This window comes from Eublepharis macularius, chromosome 4 (genome assembly GCF_028583425.1).
Source record: "Eublepharis macularius isolate TG4126 chromosome 4, MPM_Emac_v1.0, whole genome shotgun sequence".
NCBI lineage: Eukaryota > Metazoa > Chordata > Lepidosauria > Squamata > Eublepharidae > Eublepharis > Eublepharis macularius.
Window position 1 is genome coordinate 129,074,997 of NC_072793.1, and position 17,287 is coordinate 129,092,283.

The 17,287-nt window shown below is 41.5% G+C and overlaps 1 protein-coding gene across 1 annotated transcript in view; it reads left to right on the plus strand.

The window, feature by feature from the left end:
- The window catches only part of LOC129327648 (uncharacterized), a 61,299-nt gene that overhangs the window by 18,875 nt on the left and 25,137 nt on the right, over nt 1-17,287 (plus strand). Inside the window, exons 12-13 of the mRNA XM_054976401.1 lie at nt 836-962; nt 11,022-11,304. Coding sequence (XP_054832376.1) covers nt 836-962; nt 11,022-11,304 — 410 coding nt within the window. The remainder of the gene's footprint in view (nt 1-835; nt 963-11,021; nt 11,305-17,287) is intronic.

The window sequence follows — 17,287 nt, forward strand, 5'->3', positions numbered from 1 at the left end:
TCTTTGCGTTATCCAAGAATAATAGTGACTTGTGTGAGATATCGGCATGTGAGTGATTGTGAGTCTAGTGTTAAAGATGGAGATTATAATTCGTGCAGCACTATGTGCAGGGTTTTTTGGACTTTAATTTCTGCAGTTGTACATGCTTGTTTCTCAAATTATAAAACCAGAATAATTATTTCTGCAATAATAACCATAATTTATAACTTCAAAATACTTTATTGTGTTCTCAATACAATTGTGTTCTTATTTTGTTATGTGTCAAGGACAACAAGGTCATACAGGGAGCCCTTCAGAAAATGGGAATATTCAATGCTGGGACAAATTCTCACAATTGGTGGGAGGTGGTAAAGAGCTGAGTCATTATAATAATCACCTGTCACCATGCCATCTCACAGCCATTACATTTCAATTAAATTTTGCTGAAAAGCCATACCGTTTTAAAGTGTATCTAGGCAGAATCTGCCCCAGCTGAACACATTGAAGTCAAGCTGAGGGTGGCATCACTTCCACTCTTATAACTACTGTATCAAAGCAAGAAGTATGTGGAGTAGACCTGTGACATCATCCTTGGTTGATGTTTGGGAAGTTTCTTTCCCAGCCTTTTGGGGTTACTCAGATTTGTCATGTAATACAGCTTTGAGCCGAAGTTGAAGTTAGACTGAACATAAATCAGCAACATGACTAGGGGTAATGGGCACTAGAAAATGGAGGGCGCCTGGATATTCTTTTTATTCCTTGGGTAACCATGATGCTCAGCAAAGATGCCCCTAGTTCCAAAGAATACCTTACAGTTTGGATTCTAAAAATATCTTTGTTTTTTGTCTTTTTACAGAAGCAAACAATTGAGCAGATACTTCTTACAAGAGTAGAATACACATGGCATGACAAGTCCCACTCTTTTTATGTCTATGGAAATGAGCACAAGGTATATACAGAAGATTATCCTCAAACGTGTTGCTGCACTATCATATGATTTATGGATCACTGCAGCCACTGTATTAGAAGGGGTGCTCATTAGTGCTTCTGTCTTTGTTTTGATTTTCTGGTGTTTTTTTTTAAATGGTCACTGATCTGTGTTGTAAGTGTTACAAATGATAATGTCCTTTTAAAAAAGAACATCAAGGTCTATAAAATCTGTCCAACATCATGTAATTCTAAGAGTGCCCACTGTGCTGTAATATTTTCATGACCTTTTTCGGTGTTAATGTGCAAAAGAGAAACTTAATCTTATGGCAAAAGCTATTTTTATAGCCTCATAAAAGGTTGTATCTTATCCATATGATAAAATAGATTCATCAGTTTGATATGTTTTAGAGGTTTTAAAATACATATTTTAGTGTTTAATATGGATATCTAGGCCCTGACGTGGATACCCCAGGCAAGCCTGATTTCATCAGATCTCAGAAGCTAAGCATGGTCAGCCTTGGTTAGTGATTGGATGGGAGACCTCAAATGAAGACCAGGGTTGCAGAGGCAGGCAATGGCAAACCATATCTTTTAGTCAGTTGCCATTAAAACCCCACCAGGGGTCACCATAAGTCACCTTTGATTTAAGGGCAGTCTCCACCACATGTATATTTAGAATGAATACTTTGTTCTTTTATGATATAGTCCAGTGTTAGATAAGAAATGACATATGGTTTATAAAATGCGCAGCTGTGCCACTGTTTAGAATCTTGGGGATGCAAAGCTGAAGTGGAGAGTTGAAGAGTAATACTTAAAGGAGGACTGCAGAGAAAAGTAAATTGGGGAAATGACACACTGACCAAGGCTGAAAAGACAGAACAATGAAGTGCAGGGAGCTAGACGGAGAAGTTAAAACATAGTACTAAACAGAAAGGGATCTGTTGAGAATGGTGGAATACTGAGATGTTTTTAAGTTACCAAGGTTGATTTACCATATATATGTAGCATGTGTGTTAATGTCTGAATCAATCCACTTGATTAGGGTGATGAAACTGATTTTATTAGTAAGACAAGTTTCAATATTCTATATGTTTTTCTTCATAATAAAATGTTTCTAAAGAAAGGAGTTAAGAGTGTCTTGCCAACTTCTCATGCCTATTACCAATGGTAAGTCAGAAAGTGGTTTGTCTTTAGGCTGGAATGTTACAATAAGCTTGAAAAAGCTGACACTGCATACTTGGATGCACAGCTTAAAGTAAACCTCTGGGTGGGGCAGACGTGGCAGAATAGAGGCCGGTGGTAGAGTAGGTGAATCTAGTATCTGGATCTACTACATAGGCTAAAAAAGCAATAGCAGAGTTTGCAGCTGCAGATACCTAGCATCAACTTCAGTTCTTTGAGATTTTGGTAGAGCATCTATAGAATTGTGTATGAGAAATATTAAATTGGCTTGCTCAAACTAAGCAGGGTTGGTCCTGATTAGTAAGCGCATACCATACCACAAATTTTGTTAGTTTTATGGGTGCTTCTAGACTCTTGCTCTTTTCTACAGCTACAGATAGACTAACATGGCTGCCTGTCTTGATCTACTTCTGAGGTTGGGGGACCTCTTTGAAACAGCAAGAGAAGCACAGTAAGAGGCCCACAGTGACCTGGGGGAATTGTTGATAATCATTTGCTTTCTATTTGTGGAAATCCTTCGGCAGATCCAAGCTTATGTCTGTCATAACCTTAAATGAGCTTCTGCCTCGCACTTCAGGGGTGAAGTCAGAGCCCAGCTCTGGACAACCAACCCCCACTATTGGGATGCAGCCGGGGACAGCTGCCATTGGTAGACTGTGAGGAAGGAGATTTTAAGTTGGCCTTGTGGGTACAATAGAAGGCCTATTTGCTGATCCCACAGGCTTGTGGTAAAGAGTGCTGTATAAATGCTGACTTTATTATTATTAATACTTGCAGTTTTTGTTCACTATAGAGTTCACGGCTTCTTTCTGTTCCTCTTTAGGTCTTGCACATCTTATTTATGGTTAAGATTTTTTCTTAAACATTGTTACATTGTTAAGCCTCCTATCAACAAGATATGTGCTATGATCTCCATGTTCAAAACCAAATTATCAAGCTGTGTCCAGGTACAGTTTGTATTGGGACCAGAGGTGAGCACGAACCGGGAAAAACCCCTAACCATGTAATTCATGGTTCACCGCGTTTCACGAACCATGAACTTTCACGAACTTGCCCCAGTTCACAAGCCGTTTCATTCAATTTGTGGTTCGTCAATTCCCCAGGCCCTAGAACGGCTCCCTTCACACTCATAGATGCCAAACTCTCAGGGACTCTTCAGTAGGCTCTCCTCCAACCCCCCCCCCTCCAAGTTTGGTGAAGATTGCATTTCATATCCCGAGTTACAGACCCCCAAAAGCAAATGCCCCCAGGAAAGTCCCATTAGATATAATGGGAGCCACGAACGGCAATTGACTTACATAGGCTCCGTTGGAATACATTGCAGGCAGCACCAAAAAGTTATGGGATGGAGTTAGAGAATCTTCCACTGAGAATGGACAAGCTTGGGACTTCTTCCTCCCATGACCACCCTTGCCCTTCAATCTAACCCTCATGGACATAATAAGAACTCTCAGCCAAGGAAACCACTAAGCTTGGCCCCAGAGCTTAGCAGTAATCCTGGGACTGGAGTGGAGGAAAGGACCCCTCACCCACCACACAAAACACCTTCCCAGCCTGGAAAGGTGCTCAAAGTAAGAAAAATTGATAAGAGAAAAAATAAAAAGAGTCCTGTGAGCCCTCGGCCAAAGAAGTCACTAAACTTGGCCTCAGAGCCTAGCAATAGTCCTGGGACTAGTGTGGGGGAAAGGGGCCCTCACCCACCACACAAAATACCTCCCCAGCTGGGAAAGGTGCTTTAAATAAGAAAGAGACTGTTTATCAGTCTCTTTTTAAGCAGCAAGCCATCAACTCCACCAAAATGCTCCAAAATCCCTCCTCTCTCTCTCCAACTCCCAACAGCATCTCTTCCCTGTCTCTCTGCCCGTTGGAAAGTGGAACCATGAGGCTGAGAACCGTTCTGTATACTTCTTGCTCGCCATAGAGCAGAATATGAGCTCTCTGTTTGGGAGGGAGAGCTGCATATCAAGGTTTTGAGGGCTAAGATTGGTGTTTCCACAGCTGCAGAAGGGCTGCAGACATACACCCTCTCCATTGCCTAGGAAATTGATGAAGCCAGGCTGTCTGGCTTCATGAACCAATTATGAACCAAATGAACTGGCCTAAAAAGTTGTGGCGGTTTGTGAAAAAGGTGTCCCACGAACTGCTGGTTTGCAAATGTCGAACTGGCCCGGTTCATGTCGAACTTTGGTTCACAATTCAGTTCATGCCCACCTCTAAATGGGACTGTGGTTCACAGGCAGAGAGGCTTAAGCTTTCCTTCTCCCAACCTGAAACGCCACAGGAATCTAGGAAAACATGCCCTCTAACCCATCAGTACACATAAGGTCCCCCCATAGGGAATTTGTTTTTCAAATGTTTTGTGTAATAGCACAAATATTACATACCTATTGCTGAAACTATTTTTTTATTATCACAGTTTTGGAATATTATGCATTTTACAGGTTTTTTAATGGTAACTTTGTGTTCTTTCTGTCCTGTGGCATGATTGATTTGATTTGATTTATTCAGTTTTTAGCCTACCCTCCTCGCAATAGTCACATACAAAAATAAAATAAACCTATATAAAATCAAAGCTAATAAATATACAATATAAAATACAGTTAAACAGTAGTAGTCCAAGATATGGCATCTGACATACAGATTGAATAGAGCATTCAAAGCAATGCAGAGTCACGGATGGGCAGAGATTCCCCCAAGATTGAAAGTAGCAGGAGACGGACCCACCATTGATCCAGATGTTGATGAAGATCATCCGTGAGGACAACCAATGCCATCTCCTTCTCATGGCCAGGGCAGAAATGGATCCAGGACAGAGGAATCTTCCAAGAAACCTGTGAGCTGCTCAGCAGTGAGAATAGAGAGCCTAGGTGTGATTTGAAAATAAATGATAATTCGTGTGAGATACTGACATATAAATGACTGTGGTTCTAAAACCATAGATGGAGACAAGAATTTGTGCAGCACTATATGCAGTTTTTGGGGACTGTAATTTGTGCAGGTAATTTGTTTGTGTCTCAAATTATAAAACCTGAATAATGATTTCTGCAATAATAGTCTTAATTTATGACTTCACAATTTCTTACCAGGTTCTCAGTGTCCTTTTATTCTCCAGGGGTAATTGGAGAAAAATGTCCCCATTCCATTAGTGTAAATTTTCCACTACATCCAACCTACTGATTTCCTAATTTGTGTGTGGAGCTCCCTATATGTAGAAGCTTTCCAGTTTTCTATGAACAGAATAGTGGTCTGTTTATACAACTAGACATTCCTATATAGAGATGGGGCATTTCTATCAGGGCTTCAGATCATTCACAGTATGGTTTGGATAGAGATGGATGGCAAATTAATTTCGAAGGTAAAAAGATGCTAAAAAAGTGAAGAAAAAATATCTAAAGTTGTTATATAATACACAATGGGAGCAAAGTCGCTGGCAGAGAACCAGTGCAGGAGAGCCAGAGTGGCAGAGGAGCATTTTAGAGAGATAGGGAAGTAATTCAGAGACACTTAATTTTGATTAAAGAGTTCTCAGTGCTAGAGAAGGCAGCCCTATCTATACAAGAGGGAAAGCTTCACATATTTCACTGTCTTTAAAAAGGTTCAGATAGGGATATGCAAAATCTCTATGAGGAATTATAGTAGTAATTGTGTGACCCATTTCAAGAAACTTTCACAATTCAAAATTTATAGGTTTGCTTCTATCATTCATTGCTTTGTCAATTGCTTGGTTTTAAAATAATGGCTGGATCTGACAAGCTCATTTAATAATTCCTTTTTAGGGATTTTAAAGAGTACTCATGGTAGTATATTGCCATCTAGTGCCCAAAAGGAATTACAATGTGGCTACATGTCTTATTGAAACCAAGAGAACTTGATTCTCGAAAGCTTATGCTACAATAAAATTGGTTAGTCTTAAAGGTGCTACTGGACTCTTTTTGATTTTGCTACTACAGACTAACATGGCTAACTCCTCTGGATCTGAAACCAAGGGAATACCTTTGATGCACTTTGTCCCTTTGTCCCACTGCTTTTAATGAAATTTATAGTTTAATCCCATGAAAAGTTACATTTGCACCAATGCATTTAGATTGGAATAACTTTGCATAGGATTGCACTGCTAGTCTGGGACACTTTGCTAACAGTTGCCCAAATAGCAAACTGGCATTCGAGTTAGCAAGTCAACTTTTATTCAGAATTATTTGCATCACTTCTATGATGCACAACTTTTTTGTGCACCTATACAGATCACACAGAGTATCAAAATGACTCAAATACACTTTCAATTAAATTAAATCACACGTTTATATAATTTTATATCTAGCAATTAGTATTATGCAGCACAGTTGTCAACTGTAGTCCCCCTTTCTCACCGAGACTCAAGTTTAAGTCAATGTGATCAACAGCTGAGGTGTTCACTAAATAATACAATAAGTATAGATTGCAGAATTTTGAAAACAAGTAGAAATTTGATAGAGAGCTGAAACAATGTTGAAACAAAATATAAGCAATTTGACGTGACATAATAAATGGCAGTAATAGACAGTGTTCAATAGTGTAGTATACAGTCATTATCTGTGTAAGAAAGCCTTCCTGAATAACTGTTTTGCACAGTTTGCAGAAAGCCAGAAGAGTGAGAGCTTTCTTGACATCCTCAGGGAGGCTGTTTCAAAAGGTGTGTGTGGGGGGGGGCACTAAGGATACTGTGTGTGTGCTCACAGCTGTTGATTTTTCCCATTTGCAGGGTGGCACCTGCAGAAGACACTGTTCAGATGAGTGAAACTGCTGTGGCCAAGCTTAAGGGGAGAGGCACTCCTGTAGATATGAGGGGCCAAGGCCATGAAGGGCTTTGTATGTGAAAGCCAAAACCTTGAACTGAGCCCAGGTTCATATAAATGAACAGGGAGCAGATGAATAATTTTTCCAGTGAATATGAAATACTTTTTAAAAAATCATTGTTTTGTTGTCCATTTAAGTCTGTTATTTTTTTAATGCAAATTTTCTCACTACTGTATGGGAATCAGTACCTCCCCGCTAAGAAAAAAGCCATGACCCTGGAGGGGAATTCGTTTCACCTATGGCACAGTTGCAAAAGTAACAACAACTTCAGTGCAGAAGGAAATGAAGCTCCACCACTACAGTTTCTGTCCAACCATAAAGATAGTTAGCAGCTGTTTGAGTTCGACAGTAGTGAAGAAAAAACAGCCAAGGTTCAGTTCATGAGTGATCACAGATTCTGACATCTTATGCTCACCTGGCATCCCCGATACAAATAAGATTGATTAGAAACAAATCACACAAATCCTAGAAAGATGACTGGGAGTTTTCACCGAGGCAGGTATACAGCAGGAATTATACCTAATGCTTCTGGCTGGCCTGTGGCTATGGGTGAACATCCTACAATTAACCAAAGTATGTTTCAACACAGTCCCGTTTTGTGCCTTTTATCAGTCCTATATTGCCACCTAGTGACTGTCCACAATATAATATTTTCTCTAGTTCCTAGTTCCTGAAGGAAAGGTAGAGAGAATGGGAGAGAAGAGAGTAGAAAGCAAAAAGCAGTAGTGACAAGGAGGGATAAATGATGAAAAAACCACTGCTCTTAAAACATGAAATTCACATCATCTGATTTTGTTCCCCTAAAGATTTAATTGCCTTCATTATGAGGTGGAACCAATGCACTAGGAACTCTCCAATGTTTGGAATACTGACCATGGACAGTTTACTGTAGCTCTCTCTATCTTCGCTACATATCTTCTCCCCCTCCATGTCACCAATGCACTTACGAAACACTGCAAAGAAGCCAAGTTGGTGTGACTGTATGTATCAATGTTTTGTTCTCACTAATGTGAGATACAGGACTTACGTGATGTACAGGTATGCGTGGAGTCAAAATACTGCACAAAAAGAATCTTGTTGCTATTCTCTCTCACACACACAGTTTTTATCATGCACAACCAACCTGGGGTAGCACGATAGTTTAAAAAGATGCAAAAGAAGTAAGGAACTAGAAGTATTAGACTTTACCATAGCCTGGAGCAGAATTAGTAGACAAAAATGAGTAGACATCACCATAACCTGGAGCAGATTTTCTAGATGCCATTTTTCAAAATGTCTGCCCTCAAATTTTAACTATTTCAATTCCTGGAAGATTTATGATGTCATTCTAGTGGTTAAATATATGTTTATGGGGTCAAAGAGTTCAATTATATGCTCCTTAAATTCATAGGGATGTTAGATTTGATGCTACATAGGTTTCATTCTATTTATTAAATAAAAATTGTCATAAATATTTAACATAATGCTGCAAAAGATTTATTATTACAATGAAATACTATGTTTCTTCATCGGATATGAGGCGTGGAAAAAGGAGTCTTTATAATCGAGGCAAAGGTTGGGAAGGGTATTGAGTGTCGGGAAGCGAGCTAGAATACAAGTCTCATAATTAGCTTGATAGAGGTGCGAAGTGCAGAAAATTAGCATCGTGAATGTGAGAAAAATCCTAGTCCCGATTCATCCCTTGGGATCCATTTTTTCAAATTTGCTTTTCAGAGATGGACATTTGAAAACTCTCTATCCATATTCTAACATAACTAGTCATCTGCCTACCTTACGTTTATCCAAAGGTCTGTTTAGTTAGGGCAGTGGTGGCACTACTGGCAGAAACTGGGGACTAAGAGAAGAAGAAAGAAGCCCCCCCCCATTCCTGACAGTAGGAATATTTATTTATTGCAGGCCCTGGTCCCAGAAGTTTAGTCCATATTGTGAAGTCCATTGTTGTGAGCGAATTTGTCCCACAATTCCTCAGAGTTCCTCAACATACATAGTTGTCCCCAGCTTTTTTATTCTCACAACAACCCAGGCAGCTAGTCTAGTCTGAATGTCACCCCTGGGTGCTTCCAGACAGATGCACAAAAACATGTCCCTGCAATGGCAGCAGCAGCAAGTAACATGGGAGTAGATAGAAACAGCTTACACGTACACACCACTCTCACTCTGCTTGTTGCTGCCATCACCCCTACCTAGGCTTACCAGTCGCCCATCAGTGGCAGGCAACCTCTCAGGGGTTTGCCCGGTTGCCCAATGATTGCTGACAATTGGTGGGAGGTGTTAAACCCCCTGGTGATCACCCACCACTGGCAGGAAACCCAGGAAAGCATGCACTGTGTGTCCTCCCGGCGAAGCACAACACTGTCACTTCCGGAAGTGATGTTATCACACTAGCCGCAGGCATGCTCCCCTGCTACACTGGGGCCAATTTTGGCCCCAAGTGGAAGTGACATCATCACACAGCTCCAGGAGTACACAACGTGTACATACAACAAGACTTCCAGAGGCCCACCTCCCGCTGGAAGATAACAGGGACCTGGAAACCCCCATTGCACACCTCTCCCTTTTCCACATTGTTCCTAGGCAAAGGTGGTAATTTTGCTGAGGCCTCCAACAGCCCAGAACTTCATCTTTTATCTTAACTTTTCTTACTGAGCTGCAGCATGAAACTACAGCAGGGGTCCACAGGTTTTTGGAACCTTTGGAATTTTGACACATGGTGCTGAGCACAATCACATAATGGCGGCCAAAAGATTCACAGCCAAACACAAAATGTCAAGGAATTAGGTTATATACAGCTCTAATAGTTTATCTTCAACATTTCAGATGCAAGCTCTTTTTAACAGGATGTCTTTTAAAATTAACGTATTCTTTTAAAATATGTTTTTGCATATACACAGCTTACTTTCAGTCACTCAGTTAAGATCCTTGTGCTGTGGCAGTAGCTGCTGCCAAAACAACATTTTTTAAAATCTGCACAGCTAATCTGAAGCCCTGATGTTCAAAAGCTCCATCTGGCCCAACCCATTTTCTAAAAACACTTGATGGGCACCATGGTGTCAACTGGCACCACATTGGGAATCCCTGCGCTACAGCATGACTTATCAGGGAAGGTGAAAATAACTTAAAATGGGAACTGTGCACCGTTATATAAGAGGAGCATAGTGTTCCCTCTTCCCCATAGTAGCTCTTCACATTGTTCCCAGAGAAATGCTAAACCAAAGAAAGACAGGTTTTGTTTTTCACCAGGTTAAAGGGGAACGTCTTGGGGGAATTCTGAGCACATCATGTGGATGTTTATTTATTCCTCATTTAATCTGGGGAATTTCTGGATACAATGCAAGCAAAAAATCCTGTGTGGAATAGGGTTGCCAGTCCCCCACTGGGGGGAGGGGATCTCCTACTCCCATCCTCCACCCCTCGCCCCCACTTATGTGGCCAGTGAGGGAGGCACAGGCCTCCTGGAGGCGCACTCCGGTTGATGTGGCGTGCTCCCACGGGCCCAATCCAGTCCAATCTGAGCCCAAATCTGGCAGGATTGGGTCGCTGTGGAGCACAGGAGTGCTCTGCCACTCCTCAGTGATCTAATTCGGGCTGATTTGGTCCCCCTGTGGAACACGGGAGTGCTCCCAGGGCACTTGCGGCCCTGCACGATGCCATCACTTTCTGGAAGTGACATCATCATGTGGGCCCGGACCGTCTATGTGCTTCACATGTGCATGCGATGGACAACAGAGCAGGTAGATGCCGGGTTCCTCACCTCCCACCGGGAGGGCAGGGGGACCTGGAAACCGTAGTGTGGAAACAGCCCCAATGAGCTTCATGGCAGAAGGCACTTTTGAACCCAGGTTTCCCTAGTTTTAATCCAGAGTATGTAAAAATTACAATATTGAGGTTTAAGGGATGTGTATTGAACATATGGGGAAAATTCCATCCATCTCCCAATCAGATACTTATGTCCTTCCTAAAAACATTTGACCACCAGTGACTTAACAGTTGGAGGGGAGAAGCTATGTGGGGGGGGGGGGGAATGCACACAGAAAGATTTTTTCCCCAGAACAAACAATAGCATGCGTACATGCTGGTTAACTTACTTCAGACTGAAGTTTCCAGCGTTGCTATGTTACTAATGACCTTGTGCAATGAGGAATTGTCATTACGTACTCAACTTCCTGCTTCCACTCACAAGCTAAGAAAACTTTCTGAGCCTTATGGGGCCATCCTGATTACTAATCTACCAGCTGAACAGCACGCGGCAATTCTCCAGGGTTTATGCGTACACTTCCCCCAAACATACCAAGGCCTTCTGGGAAGCAGGAACCTCCTTTCTCTTTCTTTCCACTGCCTCCCTCAAGCCAAAACAGCAATGGAGAAAGAATCGCTTCTTGGGTGAGTGTTATTTAAAAACAATGATTTCATTTAACCATATAAAGCTGCCTGTGAGGGAATCTCAGAGATTTCCAGTGCTTATTAGTGACTGAGTGATATGCTGAGTATAGCGGTGCAAGAGAATCTTTTCTTCTCAATATAACAATGCGCATGTTTTCTGCTATGTCTATTTGCATCATACTTTCCTACTCTATCTCCTAAAAATTTCCTACTGCTTGGGTAGGCAGGACAAATGTACGTTGCAGTTTGAAAGGGAAATGGCCTATTCTAGGGAATTTTCTTGTGTCTTCATGTGTCAGAATCGTCTAAGACACCAGACTCAAGGCACCTCTTTGCTATTCCTTGGGTGTTCTGGTCTTCAAAGAGAGAGAGGACTTCAAAGTCCACTCCTGGCAGGGGGAATACCCATGGATCAATAGTAGAGCACTGTATTCAGAAAGTTTCAGGGTCAAGTATGCCTATATTCTTTCCAGTATTATTTTTAAAGGAAATGGTCAAGTTTAAAAACAGGTCTAGCTTCTCATTCGCAGTTTGTGTGATGCCCCAAATACTAAATTCGCCCACTTTGATCAATTTCCACTGCTTTTAGTATAACTGACTTCCAAAAAGGTGCAATACAATGTCCAGCCTTTGTGTAATTTATATTACTGGAATTTTAACACAGAATAATGAATGCAGAGTTGTTTCTTCTGTCATTGGCTTACTTGAACAGTTTGAGTATTCAGAGCTGTCTTTCACAGCCTAGGAACGTTCCATGCTGAAATTATATATGCATTCCTTTACTGATATTAACAAGGCTCAGCATTTTTGGCAGGATTGGGTACATCAGCATCCACCTGGACAAATGCTAGGATTTTCACCATCTGCCTCTAAAGCATTCTGGCTGGACCTTAAAGGATATTTGGCCAAAGTAATAGCACTCTTTTTTTCCAAATGCTAGTGGAAAAGCAGGATTAAAAAAAACATTTAAAAACATTTTAAAGGATTTTAAAATTGGAATGCTTTTCAAAAGGGCAGAGAGGAAGTTTTTTAAAGTAGGGGGGGTTGCAAATAAAACTAAACTACACAGTTATGTCATATATTCTCATCTGAGAAAAAAGTTCTCAGTTCCAGGAGTTTAACAGTTGTAAATGTAATCTTTGATTCATATGCCCTGAAATGTGGCTTAGCTTGGTTGCACATCAGAAGGCTGGTCTGTAATTCCTTCACTACCAGTTCAAGTTTTTAGCCATACCCTGATGTCATGCTATTCCACTGCAGAAGTCAGTTGCTGGCATTAATGGGCAGCCTCATTGCACAACTGATGGGGCCTAACCCTGCTGCTGACTTCTGGCTCACCACCAACAGCCCTCCAGCAGTGGCAAGGAATACTCAAGTGGAGCACATATCACTGCTGCCATAATGTGCATGCACACATGCTCCCCAGAGAGAAGACAGCATGGTATAGCCCAGTCTTGGCAGATCTTGGAAGAGAAGCAGGATCAGTACTTGGATGGGCAACCACCAAGGAAGATTCTGCAGAGGAAGGGAATGGCAAACCACTTCTTCTTCTCACTTGCTTCGAAAGCCCCTTGCTGGGGTTGTCATAAGTTGGTTGCAACTTGACAGCATATGCACATCCTCCCTGTTCACTTGCCATTCACTTGCTCTCCACTTGATCAAGTGGAGCGCAAGAGAATGGCAAGTGAACAGGGAGGAATACACGTGAGTCTGTTCGTTTTCCAGGCAAGTGTCATTCATCACTTGTACTTGGCTCTTAGACAGGAGGAAAGTCAAATCCAGCCAATGCTATGGCAGTGTCCCTGAAGTGATGGGATCTCCCTTTTGTGTGTGTGCGTGTACACTCTCTGTGTACGGCATGTTTGTTTGTGTACACTGGCAGCAGTGACACATGCCCACCCTATTCCTCCCTCTGCTATAGGACAGAGGGAGAAAGTGACTGGCTCTTGGCGCCATTGAAGTCAAAGTGGCAGGTAGGAGCCACTACTGCTGCTCTCACTCTGAATGGACAGGTGAGTGTGTGGTGGTAACGGCTACTTCTAGATGCCACTGTAGCTTGCTTCTTCACCTGGGTGGTGAAGCAGATGGTGGAGCAGTGTTGTCAGCTAGGAACAGTTACCATTGTCCTCCTGACTGCTCACTTGTTTCCCTCAAGGACAGGCTCCTCCAATACCTGTATCAGTGGTAGCAGAGTGAAATGGAGATTGAACAAAACAATCACAGAACCACTTTGCTGTGTGTCCAAACTCTCTCCATGCTATGAGTTGTTATAAGCAAAATATCTTTGCTACCATAAGACAAAAGTAACAATTTTAATCTCACAAAAGTCATGAGAGGAAATGATTATGCATCCTCTTCCACCACCATTTTCCTTCTCTTAGTTGCAGCATTCAAGGCTGCTTTTTCTTTAAGAAAAAAACTGCTGTGGAAGAGAGAGAGACAACTCTCTGTCTCATCCAGCTCAACCATTCTGCCAAGACAGGATCCATTGCAACATGGACCATCTGAGTAAGTGTCTGTTATGGAGTTCTAGTTAATAAGGCAAAAACTTGTTATGGTTTTAATAGATGTTATGGTGTCCTTAGAATCCACCTATGCCAGTTTTATGAATAGATAGATCTGTTTATTAAAGATATTCTTCAACTTTCCTTTTAATTACATACTTTCAAAATATGAAAATATCATTGTAGCTTTGATTTGCTCCACATCTGGGTAAAGTGTATATATAATAATGTACTATTACATATATTTAATTTTAATATTTAATATTATATAATATTTAATTTTAATCCTGAAATAAATAACCTCTTACCTAGAACATAATCTTTTCAACCATTCTGAATCAACTCACTCATTCCACCTAGTCCTTTGCCCACTGACATAGCCAGTGCAATCTCTTCTGACTCAGCGAGATCACCCAGATTCCTGAAATATTCCTCAGACTTTCCTACCTGAATTTGAAAGCAGTTAATTTTGCACTATCTATAAGATTCAGAGTTTTTCTCCTTGTCCAATCATGATCCAAGGGGGCTGAAACCCCCCAGATAATAGGATTATCTGTCCAAAAATATAGTTCTGATCCCTCCAATAATCTTGTAGCAGGATCATCCTACCGTCTACCATTGTGATACTGCTCAGAATCCTCAAAGAGACTTTGAACACACCTTGGTCTCCTCATTAATACTTTCCTTTCTTCAGCCTTTGAACCTCCAGTCACTTCCCGGGATCACTAACACTTCACATTGCTGCATGTCCTTCATCTTCCTCCATTGGACTTCCCAGACTCTTCCTCCCATCAGGATCATATAATTTCTTTATCCCTTTTTACCCCTTTGCAATTTTCTTCTAGAACTCAGGTATCTTAGCTTAGGTAATATGTATCAGCTGTGTGTGTGTACATTGCATTTAATATTCTCTAAGTGTCTTATAATTTTTCTGTTTTTCCAATGAAGGTGAGTTGTACCGTTTTTCTGCCTGGTTCTCGTTAATTCTCCTCTACTTGTATATGAAGCACTACCCACATTGGGAACCTGGTATATACCAGACAGTGACCCTAAACAAAGGTTGCCCAGAAGTGCACATGTTGGACCTGACAAATAAGGGGGTGTTTCAAATGTCAAGGGCTCTATATATGTACCCCATTTGGGTAACACTTCCACACACTATGTAACAAATGTGGTGCACAGGGACAGATAGCTCCATTCATATATATTTTTTAAAAGAAGGCTCAATGAAGGATGGATTAATGAAGGCTTATGGAACTTCTGGATCATTTCTGGTTAAAAATATAATTCTATGACAGTGAACCAAAAGCCATATGTGCATTTCTACCTTGTGTACTCTCACAAAGGAGTGGGCCTTAGGAAAGGCATGGCATTTTACAACTAACAGTGAAATCCTAAGCAGAGATACCCCACCCTAAGCCCATGGTGAGCTTATCTTAAAAGAGTAAAAAAAAGAAAAAGAAATATACTTCCTAAGGAATGCTTTCTATAGATGATCTTCTAAAAGGCAAGAGTAAGCTTCCCAGTTGGAACTGGACAGCTAGGTCTGGAGATCACAAACCTTTACTGTCATGTATAAGATGAATATAAAAGGATATAACAAACATCCATGCTCCTACATTTGCCAGCTTATGACAGATAGCCAGTTTGGCATAGTGGCTGGAATGTAAGACTAGGAACTGTAAGACAATTAGGTAAGCTGCTTTGGGATTGTGGTGCATTTGTGCGCATTACAATGGAATAGTCTGTTCCCCCCACTGATATTTGCATGTGTTAGTTTAACAACAACAACAACAACAACATTTGATATATATACCACCCTTCAGGACAACTTAACATCCACTCAGAGCGGTTTAAAATTATGTTATTATTATCCCCACAACAATCATCCTGTGAGGTGGGTGGGGCCAAGAGAGCTCTAGAGAGCTGTGACTGACGCAAAGTCACCCAGCTGGCTTCAACTGGAGGAGTGGAGAATCAAACCCAGTTCTCCAGATTAGAGTCCCACCACTCTTAACCACTACACCAAAGTGGCTCTCAGTTTAGTCTCATAGTCCTTGCTCCTGTTTATTGGGTTGAATTGCAGACTGTGTGAGCTCCCTTGGCCTGAAACCAGTCACTTCAATCCCTGTTATCTTCTTACTAATAAATGGATGTTGTTTTGAATTAGGCTTGCCATCACCACTCCCAACTGGGGCGGGGGAATCTCCACCTCACCTGCCACCCCCAGTCCTGCTTATCTAGCCAGCAGGGAAGGAAAGGCACAGGAGGGAGGCGAAGCATGTTCATGTGCTTCCGCACTCCCGTGTTATGAGCGGAAAAGATGTCATTTTCCAACATGATAAGGGAGCTATATTTTATTAAAAATTGCCAATTTAGGTGATATTTAATGAACTGAGCTTCTATGTTACCTGTAGCTCCCCCATCCCCCACCCCCAGCACACCCTCTTTGGTTCTTGGGGCCCCAGGTAACCCTATTTTGAATGCACCTGTCTCTGCTGTGAGAAGCTAAGAACTATAAGACATTCACAGAGAAATTAAGGCATATCCCAGAAACCTGATTTAACTGTGCCGTGATATATGTTAGAGAATACCATGACAACTTCCATTGTTAGCAGTCAGACCCCTCTCTCATACTAAAAGGGAAAGTTATGGATATGAAATATCATAAACCCCTGGCCAGCAGTCCCAGATACTGCCTATCAGGACAGCACAGATACCAAGTAACCAGAACAATGGAATGTTACCAAGACATGAGTCATAGGGGAATGTCTGACTGAATGGTCCCCATGCCCTGGAGAGCAGCAGAGGTAACAAGCCTTCCTAAGAAACACTTCCCTGCATAATCTCATCAACGTCTTTCCTCTCCCACTTACCTAAACTGGGCTATTCAGTGCATCTGATAGCTTTCCTGTCCAACACTTACCAGGTCATCAAGCTATATTTTTACTTATACTCCAGCCCAGATAGTCATATCACACCTTTCCCAACTTATTATCCTATCTCTGGACAAGCCATTAAACCATTGTTTTGGGGTAAAGACGTCAGCTTTGCTCCAAGGTACATTTTGCACTATAACTGGGCTATCCAGACATGTGCTTGGTGTATATGTGCCTTGGTACCCATCCACAAGCCCTCAAGTTTGCTTGAGCCTCCTTCTCTCTGTGAAACACTGGTCATTTTGCTGCTTCTCCGACAGACCTTCTTCTTCTCCCTAAGACTGGTAAATATCACCTGATCCCAATTACTCTCTCCCATTTTCCTCCCTGTTTTCTTAACTAGCTCTGTGTGTATGCTGTGTGTTTGCCTGTTTATTGCTCTTCTAATAAAGAAACTTTTCCTTTAGAATATCTTCCTGTTTATTTGAGAGTTCTCTAAGGGAAAAATCCTAGTATACACTGGTGGAGATCCTAGTTACCCCCCTCTTGCTGCATCTTCATGAATGCTAATTCCCCCAACTCACAAAGCCACCGCCTCAT